Consider the following 18,342-nt stretch of genomic DNA (forward strand, 5'->3'; position numbering starts at 1 on the left):
AACGACCAGGAAAAACAAGCCGGACTGACTCGTAGGGAAAGCAGCTTCTTGCCTTTCAAAGCCTGACGCCCCGGACCCGCCCCTCCTGGCGGCTCTGACCACTCAGCGAGCCCTGATCGACGTGATTGACAGGCCAACAGCCCGGGTCCGTTACTTAAATTCTTCACTCCGGAAACAATGACCGGGTGTTTTCCGGAAGCTCAGCGTCCGCTCCCTCCCAGCATCCTTTGCCTTCCGGCTAAGTTCAGTCCCCTCCGGCCAGTCCCGCCTTGCGCGCCCATTTCGATCCCGAGTTTCCAGCCCGACTCTCCCGGCGCGGGAAGCCGGCCCAGCTTTTGCAGGGCTGCGTCCTGGGGCGGCGGCCATGGGGGCCGGGACGGCGCCGCTGGAGGGCTACTACTTCTCGGCGGCCCTGAGCTGCACCTTCTTAGTGTCCTGCCTGCTCTTCTCCGCCTTCAGCCGGGCGCTCCGGGAGCCCTACATGGACGAGATCTTCCACCTGCCGCAGGCGCAGCGCTACTGCGAGGGCCGCTTCTCCCTCTCGCAGGTGGGGTCCCCGCCCGAACCCGCCCCTGCCGGCCGGGGCAGCCCCCGCGCCATCTCTCCCACCCCGATCCGAACCCCGCCCCGGCCTCCCAGCCTCAAACGGGAAGGGACCTGGGTGATCCGTGTTCCTGCCTCTGAAAGCTGTGACCTGTTTGCTAAGTGATGCCCGAGCCGCAGATCTGCCTCCTGGGAAGCAGGATCATGACAGGAGCCGACGCGGAGCCCCGTTACCTCCGCTTTCCCCCCTGGTCCCAGGGCGGCTCCCCGGAAAGGGCAGGACACTTCACTTTCTCGCGCGCCGGCCAGCGCCTGGCCGAGGTTTGGGGGCGGGACGGGGACGGGTGGGGAGCGGGGATCGCCAGCCGCCGAGCAGCTGCGAGTTGCCTAGTTCCATCCTGGGTGTTCGAGGTGGAGGCTCTGTTGTTAACTGGGTCAAGTTAGTGGCAGCCGGCGGAGTGGCACCCTGTTTGAGAGCATAATTGACTGTAAACACATAATAGAGATACAAGAATAAAGCGCTGCAGGCCCCGGAACCGCTTCCTTGCGCCCGCACCTTCCCCGATGTGGCAGGAACTTGCCCCTTGTTGATGGCAGTGGGCCCAGCGAAGGTGGGTTTCTGTGTGTTTGGCTCTCAGGCGCAGAACCCATGGCAGCTGTTCAGGGAGGACGCGCTGTGGGCGTGTCATTCGCCCGCGGCTGCTGAGACCGTGTAGGGCGATGGTTAGAAACACGACCTCTGGTTAGAGAAAGGCCTGGCTTTAAATTGGAGTTTATGTACCAGTTGTGTGGCCTTGTGAATGTCCGAGTGTCAGGTTACTTGTCTGACAACCACAGGACTGTGGCGATTTGCAAGGTCCGCTATGGAGGGTGTAGCGCTATGCGCGTTAGCTTTCGTTATGGAGCCCGCGGTTTAGTATCTGGAAACACTTCTGGCCCTGGCTGGTGTGGCTCCGTGGGTAGAGCGTCGGCCTGCGGACCGAAGGGCCCCAGGTTCGATTCCGGTCAAGGGCACATGCCCAGGTTGCGGGCTCAGTCCCTAAGGTGGTGCGTGCAGGAGGCAGCCAATCAGTGATTCTCTCTCATCATTGATGTTTTTATCTCTCTCTCTCTCTTCCTTTCTGAAATCAATAAAAATATATTAAAAAAAACAACAACACACTTCTTTCCCTCCAAGCTCATCAGAGTTCCAGCTGGTGTTTCCACACTTTTAAACACTGGAGCATTTGCGATGTAATCACCACCATGCGGGCTTTTGGAAGAGTAGGCAGGTCTTTCTGAAGGGCAGACCCTGATTTTAAGTTGTTGTCCCCTGGTTGGTGACAGCTTCACAGTCACGAAGCCGGGGCAGGGGCAGAATACGAGCAGCGCATCTGCTCCGCTGAGGACTTGGTAGTTGGGTCACGGGATAACTTCTAAACGTGCCTGCTTGCTGGTAAAGTTGCTTTCGAGCCTGACATCTTTGTGGTCGTCCCCTCCCTTCTGCTTGATTGGGGCCTTTCCTTTTGCAGTGGGACCCCATGATTACCACGCTGCCTGGCCTCTACCTGCTGTCGGTCGGGGTGGTCAAGCCTGCCCGCTGGATCTTCGGCTGGTCGGAGCATGTTGTCTGCTCCATTGGAATGCTCAGATTTGTGAATCTGCTCTTCAGCGTTGGCAACTTCTACTTGCTGTATCTGCTTTTCCGCAAGGTACAACCCAGACACAAGGTATGTCTTCAAAATGTTTTACTCTCAGTTTATATGCCCTCCGCTCCACCATTATGATGAATTGGTTTTATGAGATTTGGTGGAAAATGTCTTTAGCACTTAGTATTTGTGTATATTTTGTCAAGATAAAGTAAGACCTCCCCAACCTCCATTTTAGAATAAGTTTATATTTAAATATTTTAATAACTTACCCTATATAATAAAAGGGTAATATGCAAATTGACCCTAACGGAACGACCGGGAATGACCGGTCGCCATGATGCGCACTGACTACCAGGGACAGGCACTCAACGCAGGAGCTGCCCCCTGGTGGTACCTGCCCTCCCACAAGGGGAGCACCACTCAGCCACAAGTCGGGCTGGGGGCTGCGAGCGTAGTGGCGGTGGCGGGAGCCTCTCTTGCCTCCGCAGCAGCGCTAAGGATGTCCGGCTGTGGCTTAGGCCTAAGCTGTCCGCTAGACATCCCCTGAGGGCTCCTGGGCTGCCAGAGGGATGTCTGACTGCCAGGTTAGGCCTGATCCCTAGGGAGCGGGCCTAAGCTGGCGGGTGGGTATCCCCGAGGGGTCCCAGGCTGTGAGAGGGCGCAGGCTGGGCTGAGGGGCTCCCCCCCCCCACCCCGAGTGCATGAATTTTCATGCAACGGGCCTCTAGTTTACTTATAAAATCTAAAGTAAATATTTTTTTTCACCAATCAAACCATTTCAGTTACTATTTACTGAACTTACTCCATGTGCTTAACATGGAAACTGCAGAGGTAAATGAGGTGATAATTTTCTTAAGAAAGCTGTATTTTCATTAGGAGAAACAGACTTTACCTGAGGAATTTTTTAAAAAATATATTTTATTGATTTTTTACAGAGATTAAGTGAGAAGGATAGAGAGTTAGAAACATCGATGAGAGAGAAACATCAATCAGCTGCCTCCTGCACACCCGCTACTGGAGAAGTGCCTGAAACCAAGGTACATGCCCTTGACCGGAATCGAACCTGGGACCCTTCAGTCCGCAGGCCGACGCTCTATCCATTGAGCCAAACCGGTCAGGGCTACCTGAGGAATTTTTATGTGACTTAATGTAGGCCCTGGAGGTAAAATGCCTGGGTTTGAATTCTGTCCACTTACTAATTACGTTAATTGAGGCAGGTTACCCCTCAGTGACGCCAAGTCTTAATCTGTTAAATGGGAATAATACACAATCTACCTTATATGATTGTTATGAAGAGTAAAGGAGATTAATAGTGGAAGATGCTTAGAATAGTGCCTGATGTAATGTTAAGGACTCAATAAATATTAATTACAACAGTTAATTTTAACTTAAGGAGATTATTTCAATCGTGTAAGTTATGAGCGGGGGATAGGTGTAAGACACTCTTCAGATACAGAGAAGGAGCAGAGACCTACTGCAGCCCTGGGAGAGAGGGGTGTGGTGGCACTGGGTAGGGCTCCAGAGAGAAGACAGTACCTAAGCTGAATCTTGATGCACAGATAGGGCTTTAGGGTGGGGAGTGAATCCTGGCAGGAGGAGCATAAGCACAGTAGGAAGCATGAGCGACAGATGCAGGGAATTGGTGCACAAAAATTGGTGCACTAGAGGTCCGGTCACAAAAATTTGTGCACTCGGGGGGCGGGGGGGGGGGGGGTGTCCCTCAGCCCGGCCTGTGCCCTCTTGCAGTCTGGGACCCCTCAGGGGATGACCACCTGCTGGCTTAGACCCGTTCCCCGGGGGATTGGGCCTAAGATGGCAATCAGACATCCCTCTGGCAGCCCGGCAGCCCTCGGGGGATGTCCACTTGACAGCGGAGAGCAGACCTAAACTGCAGTCGGACATCCTTAGCGCTGCTGAGGAGGCGGGAGAGGCTCCCACCACCACCGCTGTACTGGCAGCCATCAGCCTGGCTTGTGGCTGAGCAGAGCTCCTCCCATGTGAGAGCGCCCTGACCACCAGAGGGCAGCTCCTGCATTGAGCGTCTGCCCCCTGGTGGTCAGTGTGTGTCATAGTGACCAGTAATTCCCAGTCCTTCTGCTGTTAGGGTCAGTTTTCATATTACCCTTTTACTATATAGGACAGAGGCCTGGTGCATGGGTGGGGGCCGGCTGGTTTGCCCAGAAGGGTGTTCCAGATCAGGGTGGGGGTCCCGCTTGGGTGCCTGGCCAGCCTGGATGAGGTGATGATGGCTGTTTGCAGCTGGTCACACCCCCTTCAGGGTGGGGGTCCCGCTTGGGTGCCTGGCCAGTCTGGGTGAGGGGCTGAGGGCCGTTTTCAGGCTGGCGGGTGACTGAAGCTCCCAACCTCTCCTTTTTTTCTTATTCTGGGATTTATTTACCTTCTATGGCTGTCACTGGAGCTGAGAGCCGGCTTTAACTCTGAGGCCTGGCTCCAGCTCTAAGACCTCGGCTGCTGAAAGCAGGTATCTGGTTTGTTTGGGTTCTATAATTGTAACACTGTTGCAGTCCTGCTCGCTCCAGCTCTGATGGCTGAAAGCAGGTTTCTGGGGTTTGTTTAGCTTCTATAATTGCAACATAGTTGCTTAGAGTGCAAGCTCAGAGGCCGGCAGTGGCAGGCGGGGAACCTTGGCTTCCTCCATCACTGGAGCAAGTAAGCCTCATATTCGCTTCAGCTGCCTGGCTGCCAGCCGCCATCTTGGTTGGCAGTTAATTTGCATATATCCTGCTGATTAGCCAATGGGAAGGGTGTCGAGGTTATGGTCAATTTGCATGTTTCTCTTTTATTAGATAGGATAGACCTTTGAGGCTGGAGAAGTAGGTGGGGTGAAGTCATGAGTGTCCTTAAAAGTCATGGAAAGGATTTTGAACTTGAATAGGTGATGGACAGCCCTTAATTTTAATCAAGGCAATGGCATGATTTGATTTGGTGATTTAGAGTAAATGAAGGCCCTGACCAGGTGGCCTAGTTGGTCAGTTGGTTGGAGCATTGTCCCCTGCACTGCAAGACTGCAAGTTCGATTCCCAGTCAGTGCACATATAAGAGGCAACCTACTGAAGTTTCTCTCTCATCAGTGTTTCTATTTCTCTCTCCCTTCTCCCTCCCTCTCTTTCTAAAAATCAGTAAAAACATATTTAAATGTTTATTGTGTCTTTGCCTAGCCAGAAATAATCTTGAATAATTTTATTTAAATATGACTCATGTGGTTTTGTTTTTTTAAGAAGTCTCTTCATTATCTCCACAGAAAAAGCATATTTGTTTTATCATGAAAATAAGTTTAACTGTGATTTCTCTTCCTCCTAGGTTGGCTCAAGTGCCCAGAGAATCTTGTCAACATTAACCCTAGCAGTATTTCCTACACTCTATTTCTTTAACTTCCTCTACTATACAGAAGCAGGATCCATGTTTTTCACTCTTTTTGCCTATTTGATGTGTCTTTATGGGAATCATAAAACGTCAGCGTTGCTTGGATTTTGTGGCTTCATGTTTCGTCAGACAAATATTGTCTGGGCTGTCTTCTGCGCAGGAAACGTCATCGCACAAAAGTTAACTGAAGCTTGGAAAACTGAGCTGCAAAAGAAGAAGGAAGAGAGGCTTCCCCCAATCAAAGGACCGTTGTCAGAATTCAGGAAAATTCTTCAGTTTCTTTGGGTTTATTCCATGTCCTTTAAGAACTTGAGTATGCTTCTCATCTTGACTTGGCCGTACATCCTTCTCCTGTTTCTGTTTTGTGCTTTCGTGGTAGTGAATGGGGGGATTGTTGTTGGCGATCGGAGCAGTCATGAAGTCTGTCTGCACTTCCCCCAGCTCTTCTATTTTTTCTCTTTCACTCTCTTTTTTTCCTTTCCTCACCTACTGTCTCCTAGCAAAGTGAAAGCTTTTCTTTGCTTAGTTTGGAAACGTAGAATTCAGTTTTTTGTGCTCACTGTAGTCTCTGTATTTTTAGTTTGGAAATTCACGTACGTTCACAAATACTTATTAGCAGATAACAGGCATTATACATTCTATGTGTGGAGAAGAGTTATTCAAAGATATGAAATTGTGAAATATTTGCTAGTTCCTGTCTATATATTTGCTGGTTGGAGTATAACTGACTCATTGAAGTCAAAGTCCGTTTTCTGGAACTTAATGTTTTTCATATGCTTATTTGCTGTTATAGTACCTCAGAAACTGCTAGAATTCCGTTACTTTATTTTACCTTATGTTATTTATAGGCTTAACATACCTCTGCCCCCAATATCTAGACTTGTTTGTGAACTAGGTTGCTATGCAGTTGTTAATTTCATAACTTTTTATATCTTTCTGAACAAGACTTTTCAGTGGCCAAATAGTCAGGACACTCAGAGGTTTATGTGGTAACATCACAGATATCTTGAACTCTAAAATAGATTTCCACATTTCCACATAAGCAACTCAACAGGTGAAAATTATGAACAGTGGTGATCCTCAGATCACTTTAGATGTTTTATTTTTAAACATCGGCTATATGTGTTTTAAACATATATAACAAACCCAAGGGAGTTAAGTGGTAAAAAACTTAGAAACATTTAAGACTTGCTCCATAAGCCTGAGCAATACTGGGAAAATAAAATTGTTTACAATTATCTCATGATATCACTTTTGTACTGTTGGCCACTCAAAAAGCTTGGGAACTTTTTATAGATACAAGTTTAAGAAAATTGGGCACGCATTGTAATACTGGAACTTATGTATTAATTCCCAAAAAGCAATAGTAGACAGAATATTTGAAAACTTTGCAAATGATCAGGTAATATTTTTGATTGAAAAGTTGCTTAACATTTCAGTAAATATAATTTTAATCATAAGGCAAAATAGACTCACATCGATAGTAAGTGTTAGAAATTCCAGGCTCATCTTTGTCTACCTATGATTTAAGTTACTGGTTTTGGTTAAAAATCTAGGAATGTTGAAGCTCTTTCCCTAATTTCTAATGTGAACTATGTGATGACCACAGATAAATTGTGTTGATGATAATACCTTTAAAAAGGGGTTTTCTTTTTGACATATGTTACTGTAATAGTTTTCTGTGGTTGCCATAATAAATGACCACAAACTCGGTGGCTTAAAAATATATCTCACAGTTCTGGGGGCCATAAATCTCAAATTATGGTGTCGGCAGTCTTGGTTCCATCTGGAGGCTCTGGGAGAACCACTCCCGTGCCTCTCTCCTGGCTTTCGGTGGCTCTCTGCAGTCCTTGCTGCCTCGGTTATAGATGCATCACTGCAGTCTCTCTGCCCTTGTCTTGACATGGCTTTCACAGTGGTCTTCTCTTCTTTATCTTACAGGGACAATGTCAATGGTCTCATGATGACAGTATTAATTCAGTTATACCATTGGAGACCCTTTTTCCAAATATGATCACATTTACAGGTTCCAAGCAGACATGTCTTTTTGTGGGACACTTCAACCCACTAAAGTTACCAAAGGAGATTTTAGGATACATTTCATAAAAGTGTAGGATATAATTTCTTTGCTGAGATAGTTGAAATAAAATTTTAATTGTTGTTGAGAGGTTAAAAACACTAACTTTCAAGGCCAAATATAAAACTAGAGGTAACTGGTGTTTGATTCCATTATACAAGAAAAGTTAGAATTGAAAGAAGTTTAGAAATCATTTGACCTAATCTTATTTAGTAGATTGGGGAACAGCTGATGTAATCTTGTGTGTTGGATTTTGGATTCTGTGTCTGCTATTTTGGTACATTCATTTGATTATCATTCCATTACAGAAAAGTGTTTGGACAAGTTAACTCACATGTATACTTAGAACTGTGAATAGAATTTATCTTTTAACTCATTTTATGTTTGTAAACATTTTTAAGTAGCTTTGTGAACCTATTTGTCTTAAATGTTGACTAATGCTTTCTCTGGGTTTTAAATAATGAGTGGGATGGGAAAGTATTCTGTGTCTGCAAATATAAAATTGTGTACAGGTGAAAATGACAAGTGTGGTGGAGCAGTAAATAAAGAGCAATCTTGTACTCTGCTCAGTACTTAGGAAGTAGATCAACTTTTTAGTTGTAACAGTGATTGCAGGACAGAGGTTTTTACTCAAACTTTTTTTTTTAACTAGACAAGAAAGCACACTCAGTGAAGTTATTATTTATAATGACAATCTGAATTCCAGGAAGTCAACATTAAAAAAGAAATGTGTAATTTAGGAAAAACAGCTTTCTTGTCTGATACTGTATATGAATGTGTTAAGGAATATTTCTGAGACTGAAAAACTTTTCCTCTCTAATCTAGTCTGGCAAAAATGAGGAAACCATTCCACCCCATAAATTGGGGGAATCGCTGTCCCAGTTAATTTTTAAGTTCCTACCCTGTTAAAAAATATTTTGGATAAAATCTACATTCAGAGAAAACAGGTTATCTTGGTTTCTTTTTTTTTTCTTTCTATAAAGTACAGAAAGTATAGTACTTAACATTTTAGAAAAGAATGCTGTAAATTAGAAGGTGTTATAGAGCATTGCTTTTAGGAATATCCTAAGTGATCTTTGTGTTTTGAACATTTTTCAAGAGATATTAAATAGATGTTTTGACATGAAGTTTAAAAAAATTAGACTTAATTTAATTTCTTGATTAAAAGGTGATTTTTTTAAAAAGAAGCCTGTGGAGACTTGCAATTATTGGTATTAAAGTATATAAGTAGGATTATGTTAAAGAATGTCAAACGGATTTAGTACATAATACGTGTAGCCCCAGTATTAAATGTTTGAACTTTTTTCTTCTGTGACATTTCATAGCTGAGTATTATGTTTATATAGCATATAGCATAGTAAGGTTCCAGTATGCTGTTTCCTCGCATATCATGTGTTTTCTCTTAGGGGATACCCAGAAATCTTTTCTATTGCATCTGACTGTGTATTTAAATACTTTGGAACTGTAGTTCCTGAGTTTAAACATAGCATGTCATTTGGCAAGAGAAATTTTGTTAGCTCTCTGGCCTCTTCCTCCTCTTCTTAAAGTTATTTCTGAAATGTGCTTCGTCTATTATAAGGTACCTTAATACAAAGAGTTTAATGCAATCTATTTTTATAAACAAGTAGCTTACTATAGTACATTTCTAGTTTGAGTTTAACTGCCACGAGAAGAGAAGAGATCCTCAGTTTTTATTTATACCCCCAAATAGACGATTATATTAGACGTACTTTTATTTATTTTTTTTAATTTTTAAATTACAGTTGACCTAGAATATTATATTAGTTTCAGATGTACAACCCCCTAATTAGACATTTATGTAACTTACGAAGTGATCACTAATAAATCTAGTACCCATCTGAACACGTATATACTTGTTACAATGTTATTGACTATATTCCCTATGCTGTAATTTACATCCTGTGACTGTTCTGTAACTAACAATTTGTACATTTTAAATTCCTTCACCTATTTCACCCAGCTTCCAACCCCCTCTTCCCATCTGGCAACTATCAAAATGTTCTCTGTATCTGTGTAGACTCACTCCTAAAATAAAATATTCATATAAAGAAATAAATTCGTGTTCATTAAATTAACATTTATTATCTTTAAAACAATTAGCATTTTATTAAAAAGTGAAACAAAATGTATCATGAAAATAATATGAAACTTTTTTTGTAATGGAAAATTAAACATAATTTAGGGACTATGGGCTTGTAGAAAGAGCATTTAGCTTGGGCAGTTAAGATTTTTATATTTGACTGTGGTTTTGGAATCAATAGGCAAGTGGTTTAACCTTTGGTCCTCATTTAAAATGAGTAGAGTATTTGTCCTAACTGGTCAGTGCCTGGCCCATGTCTAGCCTTATTTCAAAAAGAATCAGCCCCTGTCATATATCCAAAAAGTTCATAAATAAGTTATTTAATAAATATTGAGTAAATGAATACTGAATGAAGTTTTTAGTATAGAAAGAAGTGAATATCCTAGAAAAAATTACGACATTAGTTAATTTTAGGAAATAAATCACATATTTCACAATGAGAGTCAACCTTAACTTTTTCTGCCTAAATTTACTGACTTAGTTTGAATTTTTTTCTTTACCATGGTGCCTAATACTTATATTTACTTATAAATATATGTAAGTAAATATTTCAAAATTATTACTATTTAAAGAAAAATAACTTTCAACCATTAAATTATAATAGTAGAACTGATGTTTATTAGACCTTTAAGGGAAAAGAATTTTCATTCAATTAGGACGATTTTGTGTTTTAGTTAGGCTTAATTTTACTACTTTAGGGATAACTTAATTATCTTTTATTTAGAGTATGTTTTCTGTATTGACAAGACAAACATGTTTAATATGCTAAAACTTGTATAGCTTAGAAAATTATAATAAAAAGGGATATATTGAAGTTACATTTTTTAAAACTTACCCACGACTCCAACACTAAATTATTTAACGTTTGAAAATCATTTCTAGGGTAAGAAATTTTGCTGCAATTAAGTAATCCATAATACCTTTATGTTGGGCTTTATAAAAAAAAAATGAGCATTTGATAAATTTAGTGTTCATTTGAAGTCAGTGTTTCACCATCAGACCAAAAGACACATGGTATTTTCCTGACAAGAGAAAATATTAAATCCAGTATTGATTTTTCACACTGTTTAGGAACCTTAATATCACTTCAGTTAACCATATATGTGTGTGTATGGCACACCCAAAATAATTGCTATCGTTTATTGAGCGCCTACAATGTTCTGGGTGTAATACTTCTAGCTGATTTACAATTACTGTCACGTTTGATCCTACTCATATTCCTGTGAGGCACATGTTGATTTCTGTTCAATTGCTGGAGAAACTGAAGATCAAGCAGAAAGGTAGCTCTCTAGAAGTCCACGCTGTCCCTGAAGAACATAGCTTGGTCTGATTCCCAAGGCTGTTTTTGACTGCTACTGTGAAAGTTTTTTATAAGAGAGGTAGAATATGGAGAGAGAGGTGATAACATATCTTTGCATTAGCCAAGCCATTCATGGCATATTTTCTTTGTATTGGTTATAGTCATTTTTAGAAATGCTAGAAACTGTTTAAAGAAGTATGAACAGATAAGTGTTTATAATTACGTTGCAAGAGAAATGGCTAAAAGAATATATGGGATATTTAACTCAGAGAAGCAGAGATCCTATAACTTGATATGCTCTCATAATTGATTATTTGGGAGAAGGATTGGAATATTCTATATTCCCTGAAGTATAAATCAAGGATCAGCACATTTCAACTCATGAAAAACATACATTTTCTAATTGTGTAGTCTCTACAGGGCAATGAACCCAGAGAAGAGTAAATTTGGTTGCTTGCTGAAGGCAAGATTTCTATTTGTCAGGGGTGCTTCAGAAGAGACTCAGCAAGTAGGTAGAGTAAATGGCTTTTTAGATGCTTCACAATTCTATGATTTTAAATTTATGTTATAGCTAATATTTTTTGCATTAATTGGGAGGCCATGATGAAATAGCTGGTGACTTGTATGCGGTTTTCGACATACTTGATATTTCTGAACCAAAACTGTTACCTTGTTTTAGAAACAATTTTGAGATACACAACTTAGAAGGTATTTTTAGGTACAGTGTTTAAGAGAACTGCTAATATAGTATTTAATTTTTTCCTATTTTAATTTTCTTACCATTAGTGAAGAGAATGTGCTTCTTTTTGAAAAGGAATTTTTCCCCTAACTATAAAATAGCATAAGCACAATCCATAAAATTGTTTAAAATGAAATATCCACTAGGTGGCGATATTGTGCTATTTTCCCAAGTGTTCTTGTGCTAAACTTTCTTACTAGTCTGAATTAACTTTCATAGTTTTAGGTTTTGAACTATAAAGTAATTTATAGCATCCATGTTTTTTTATTATAATGTCATTCAAAAATGTTTTCTGAATTGTATGAAGCTAAGGTAGATGTTAAAAATAATTTCTGTGTTTTGTAATAATATATTGGGTAATTTAACATAATATATCTTCCCATAGACATTCTTTACTTCATATGGCATAGTCAAGATCTTTTGCCACAAACACTGAGGATGATGACAAATTTTGAAAACCCATATAGCATTGTGTCAGCCACTGTTTTAAATGGCTGCTTTACCTATGTTATTTATGCTTCATAACAACCCTATGGGATCAGTACCACTGTTAATATTTCCACTCTGTGAAGACATGAGGATACTGAGTATAGAGCCATTGAGTATTTTGCCAGAGCTGGTATTTAAACCTAGGCAGGCCGACTCAGAACCCATGTTAACCTCTGTCAGTTTGGTGGGGGGAGGTGGGCACAATGTCTACCTTCGAGTTTGCAACATTTTAGGAAGAAATGTGATTTGGAAAATGTGGTTACACTCCCTGTTTGCACGGGTCAGGAAGTGAGGCCCACACTAGCTCTGGCTCTTCCAGAGGCAGGTAATCATCCATTTGCCATTGTGTCTTCCATTTATGTCTTTGTGATGGCATCTCCAAGGGATGTTTACATACATATGAAAATAAGGGAGAAATATTATAGCTAAAATAAATAATATAGCTAAAAACTCAGGATTTGAGCTTTTAGCTATATTGATTTGCTTTGAAATAAGGACCTTGTTTTAGTGAGAACGATTCCAGCTACCAAATGGAGGAGCATGGTTGTTTGAAAATTAACAGCTTTTCCAGAGATTCCTATTTGGAAATGAATTCTCAGTTAAATATGACGTATTTTGGAATTAAAAAAAATTTTAACTGGAAAAGCTTAATCTTTGCATTGTATATTTTGTTAGATATTATTCTGGAAAATAGGCTTATTTGACTTCTAAAATTATGTTGTGGGTTCCTGGAGTTTCAATTTGATTTTTAACTTAATCTATTCTTTATAAGGATAAAAGACTTTCCTTATTGAAAAGTTTGTTCAAATAGCATGATTTCATTTCATTTGTAAATAACTTTGTGTTTTGTAATATTTTATAATGTATCATGTTGAGCATTCCCTTATTCTGAACTGGGTGCTAGTGGCTTTTTCTTTCCTTCACTCGGGATTAGTAGCCATTGTCCCTGTCTCCCACCCACAAATCCTATGCTTGATTAGTCTTCTTGAAATAATAAGACTGAGTCCTGTTTTTGAAGCACCCATCACCAGCCTGTATGACTCTATTTTATTCTCACAGTAGGGGAAGACAGTTAGATTACTGGCTCATCACTTGGAACTTGCGAAGGCTTAGGTTCCTTCCTTGTAGAAAGGTCTATAGAAGGTCCAAAGAGCTTTCCGAACACCGTTGGCTAGGCAGGACTCCAAGCCCAGAGGCTGGCCCTTGGCGTTTTCAGACTTCTAGCTCTTGCTCTCCGCTGGGCTCCAGCCCAGAGATCAGCCGGGGACTGACACACAGATGCAGGGCTTGCTCCGCTGAGACCCTCCCTTCTGGGATTTCCCTTCTTAATTTAGCCACTCTGGCATCTTAAACTCCATCCTCTCACATCTCAAGCCAATAATATTGCAGCTTTCTGACTAGGGTGTGTCAGGGGGAAAGTCACCCCGTGAGGTCTTTCAGTGATCAAACCCCATCTAGGTCCTGCCTTAGTTTGCTCTTCAATGCCTTCAAGTCGATTTTTACCTCGTATTCCTTTTCAGTCAATCGGCTGGAGGGTTAATGTGGTTAAAGTTCCTTGCCATTACCTGCCCAGGAGGGAGCCTGGTGTTGGTTAGAGTTGTCACTTTCTACTCAGTATAAGGAAGTTGGGGTTGTCACTTTTGCTTTAAAGAATTAAGTAGGAGAGTCCTGAAAACAGTTCAGGTGGGGTTCATCCGTTTTTGGAATATTGACTTCTAATGTGGCCCCCTAATATAGTAAATCATAATATTTGTAATTTAATGATTTTGTGAGGGTCCCTTATGTGAAAATGTTACAAGAAGCAAAAGTGACTGTGACCTCCAGGCAGGAGGAGTTCACCTTCTAACTGGGGCCCTCAATATGCAAAGTATAGAATGGTGGCCAGCAAGGAGGCATAAAGAGCTAAGGAGGTTACACGGGAATAGAAACCATATCTGGCTGAAGGGACAAAGCAGTGTTTCGTGGGGAGAATGGCGCCTGAGATTACACTTGATGGAGATCTGTGCAGACACTGTGAAATACATCCCAGGCAGAACCGAGGGGCATGGACGGGAATTGCATGCACACTTACCCCGTAGGCGGCAATAACAGCAGCCACGGTATGGAGCGCTTGCCATAGGCTAGGTAGGCACTTAGTCTAAATATTAAACATGAGTGCAATAAGCCTCAATATCTCTGTAAGGAAAATACTATGATTCCCATTTTATTGATGAGGGAAATAAGGCACGTGAATTTTGAAGCCATTTGCAGACTTAGGAAGTGGCTCCAGGACCTGCCCTCTACATCTGTATAATCTCACAGCCTACGCTTCAAAGGAGCTGAGCTTATTTCTTTGTAGAAAGTTAAAAAATACCACAATGTTCTGCTACGAGCCGTGAGGAGCAAGAACACACGCCCCACACACAGACCCTGGGATAAGTGGGGTTGGAGAAAAGCTAATACCTGGGAGAGGATAGCTAAGTTTCCATTAAAACACAAAGATGAACGGAACTGCTCAGTGCCCACCCCCACCTTCAATCCTGTTGGTGGTTCCGGGACCAGGGAGAAGGGTGGTTCTAATAAGCATTAAGGGTTTGGGGCAGGGTGGGGGGGGGGTTCCCTACAACATTTGGCCTGAAAGGTGTTGAAGCCAGGAGGAGAGATGCCGTCTTCTGAGGAGAAGCATTTCTTGAGAGGATCTGTGCAGACACTGTGACATACACGAGAGGAAGCAGATGCCTTATCAGTCTTTCTCAATAGGTGTTGTTCTCTATCATTTTTATGGAGTTTCTTTTACAACCTGCCAGTCTCTAAATTTAGAACAAACTTGGAGCGGTAACTCAAAGTGATGCTTCTGTACGCATTTGGTCTTGTGCTGGATGACCACATATATTGCAAAGTTTCAGAGCTGGGAGGAGGCCCCCGCCTAGGAGGTGACCTTGCTGATCTAAGAGTGTAATTTTAATGAACCCCATCTCGAAATCTATGTCTTTGTCATAGGATTTTGTCCCTTTTGAAATGCAGGGGGAAATTAACACATGAAGACTACTCAGGCATTCGTATTTTAGAAGCAGATGAGAAAACCTGTGTGTCCCCTGCAACCATGCAACCCCCCGGCCCACTCCACCAACCCCACCGCTGCCTACGACATAGTGCAAGTACTACTGGAGATGAGGAGCTGAGAACTCGAGGGACATTGCTCAGGAAAGGAGAAGAGAGCAGCGGTGAGACTGAAGACAAAGTTTCCCCTGACTGTGAGAAGGGTGGCCTGGAGAGAGACTTTCCTCATGCATGAGTCATTCTCACACTCTCTCTCTTCATTCAGGAGGCTAATTTCCTATGGAATGTGTACAGAATACTGATGTGAAAAGAAAGAGATATACAGTAGGATGTGGGATGAAAATCATGCTGATCTCTCTGCTTGCACAATAAAAATTCAGAATGATGTGATTTTTTTTAGTGAGGATAACTGTGCTGGGCAAATTTTAAACCTTTTCTGCTAATCTTGTTTTTAAAATACATTATCCTAAATTTCACTCATGGTGTCAATCTTAGACACCTTTGCCTGTTGTTACTCTGACAGGAAATTTGTACCATTTTATTTACATCATAATGTCATAAATATTTTTTTTCATTGTCTTCTTTTTAAAAGACATTCTTTAATGTGTTAGCTCTGAACAAATAGATTTGCTTATTTTTGTCACGGAGCATTTTGAAAACATATGACCAGTGGAAACTTGAGTCAGATAATTACAACTGCATCTCATCCCCCATATTAAGAATATATGGAAACATTTATATTTCTCCCCCAGTTGGAATACCAGTCAAACCTGAAATTCATGTGGAAATAAATAAATACAGCACACACACACACACACACACACACACACACACACACACACACTGACTCTGAAAACCTTCAGTTAATGGGAAATTCTCGATTCCCTTCTACCTGGCCATTAGACAAGAAGTCAGCCATTCTCCAACAGCTTATGTGATAGACAGTTTGCTTGATAAGGAAAGAAAGCAAAGTAATTTTATTTGTGGTGCTATGTGAGTGATCTAGGAAGTAAATTTTTTAAATAGCCATTCATTTTAGCTAAAATAAATGTAATTTGGAAGTTTCTGCATGTCTCCAACTGGTTTTCAGTTATATACAGAAGTGTGCAAAAGTAGGTAGAATGGAAAACGATATGCAGGTTATGATCATTATAATAGCTTCTTAACTCCGCTTCGCATACTCACAACTGGCAAACTCACAACTATAAACCCACTTTTACCATCCCCCCTTCACTATGTGACTTGCTATATAGCCTTTGCTATGTTTGACTTTTGTATAGCTAGGAAGTAGAAAGTTGTTAGACTTTCTTTTGTTCTTTATAATGTTTGATATTATAGTGCCTCTTTCCTTGTGTTAGTGTATGTATTATTCAGTTTGGGAAACCATAAGTGTATTAGCATGCAATGTATGACTCTCTAGAGTTACTCTGTTATTTTCTTCATAAATGCTCAGTTTAAATTTATCCTTAAAATATAAGGGATTAGTATAATTTCACTTGCTTCCTAATACAGTTTTCCTCTATCAGGAGCAAATTTTTATCGAATTGAAATAATGGAAGTAGCTGATTATGAGAACTAATTGGCAAGCATATAAGAAGAAAATTCTGATAAAATGTGGCCTTTATATTTCTTAATGGTTTGGCACTTAAAATAGACATTCTTATACTTGATGAAGTTCTTGTGCTCTCTATAAAAGGTGATTTAAATAGCAGTGATTTAACTCATACCTGATGTGATGAAATAGGACATTATAATTCTTACTGAGCAATTCTATGGAATTGTACATTTACAATCAATACCTTTCTGTGATCTTATAGATCACAGCTTAAAGTAAATACCAATAAAGTCATAATAGTTAAGCAACAATTTATTTAGCCCATTATTCTGGTGGGTTGGACTCAACAATGTGGGTTAGGCTCAACTGCATGCTTTTCTGCTGGTCTCAACTAGATTGACAAGTTTAGCTAAACCGTTTTGACCAGGATGGGGGCTAGCTTTTGACTGGAGTAGTCAGGGTGACTGGGCCATATGTCAGCCTTTCCTGGGCTCCTTCACATGGCAGCGTTGTCAGGGCTCTCAGGAGCAGCAAGAGCGGGCAAGCCACAATGCATAAAGCAATTATCAAGTCTCTGCTCGTTTTGTTTTTAAATTTATTATTATTTTTTCTTCTTTTTAATAATTTTTATTTTTCAATTGGAATTGATGTGCAATATTATATTAGTTTTAAGTGTACAACCCAGTGATTAGACATTTATATAACTTATGAAGTGATCATCCTGATAAATCTAGTACACCATACTTAGTTATTACAATATTATTGGCTATGTTCTCTGTGCTGCACTTTACATCCTCATGAGTATTCTGTACCTACTAATTGTACTTCTTAATCCCTTCACCGTTTTCACCCAGTCCCCTAGTCCCCCTCCCCTCTGGCAACTATCAAAATGTATTCTGCATCTATGAGTCTGTTTCTATTCTTTTTTTAAAAAAATATTTTTATTGATTTCAGAGAGGGAGAGGGAGAGAGAGATAGAAACATTAGTGATGAGAGAGAATCATTGATCAGCTGCCTCCTGCATACCCCACACTGGGGATCAAGCCCACAACCCAGATATGTGCCCTGACCTGGAATTGAACTGTGGACCTCCTGGTTCATATGTCGATGCGCAACCACTGAGCCATGCTGGCTGGGCCTGTTTCTATTCTTCTTATTCATTTACTTTTTTTTTTTTTTTTTTTTTTTTTTTTAGATATCACATTTAAGTGAAATTATATGGCATTTGTCTTTCTCTATCTGACATTTCATTCAGCACCATACGCTCTAGGTCCATCCATGTTGTTGGAGATGGCAAAATTTCATTCCTTTTATGGCTGAGTCATATTTCATTATATATAAACACCACTTCTTTATCCATTCATCTATTGATGGACACTTAGGTTTCTCCATATGGCTATTGTAAATAATGTTGCAATGAATATATGGATGATAGATATGTATTTATTGCTATTTTATTATTCATTTTTTTCTTTATTCATTAA

The 18,342-nt window shown here is 40.9% G+C and overlaps 1 protein-coding gene across 1 annotated transcript; it reads left to right on the forward strand.

The window, feature by feature from the left end:
- The first annotated feature begins 229 nt into the window (after window positions 1-229).
- Window positions 230-9,609, forward strand: ALG10 (ALG10 alpha-1,2-glucosyltransferase). Its single transcript, XM_059682549.1, has 3 exons — window positions 230-547; window positions 2,055-2,252; window positions 5,496-9,609. Exons 1-3 carry the CDS (start codon window positions 365-367, stop codon window positions 6,549-6,551), a joined length of 1,437 nt encoding a protein of 478 aa, XP_059538532.1. The 5' UTR covers window positions 230-364; the 3' UTR covers window positions 6,552-9,609.
- Window positions 9,610-18,342: the final 8,733 nt, after the last annotated feature.

This window comes from Myotis daubentonii, chromosome 2 (genome assembly GCF_963259705.1).
Source record: "Myotis daubentonii chromosome 2, mMyoDau2.1, whole genome shotgun sequence".
Lineage (NCBI taxonomy): Eukaryota > Metazoa > Chordata > Mammalia > Chiroptera > Vespertilionidae > Myotis > Myotis daubentonii.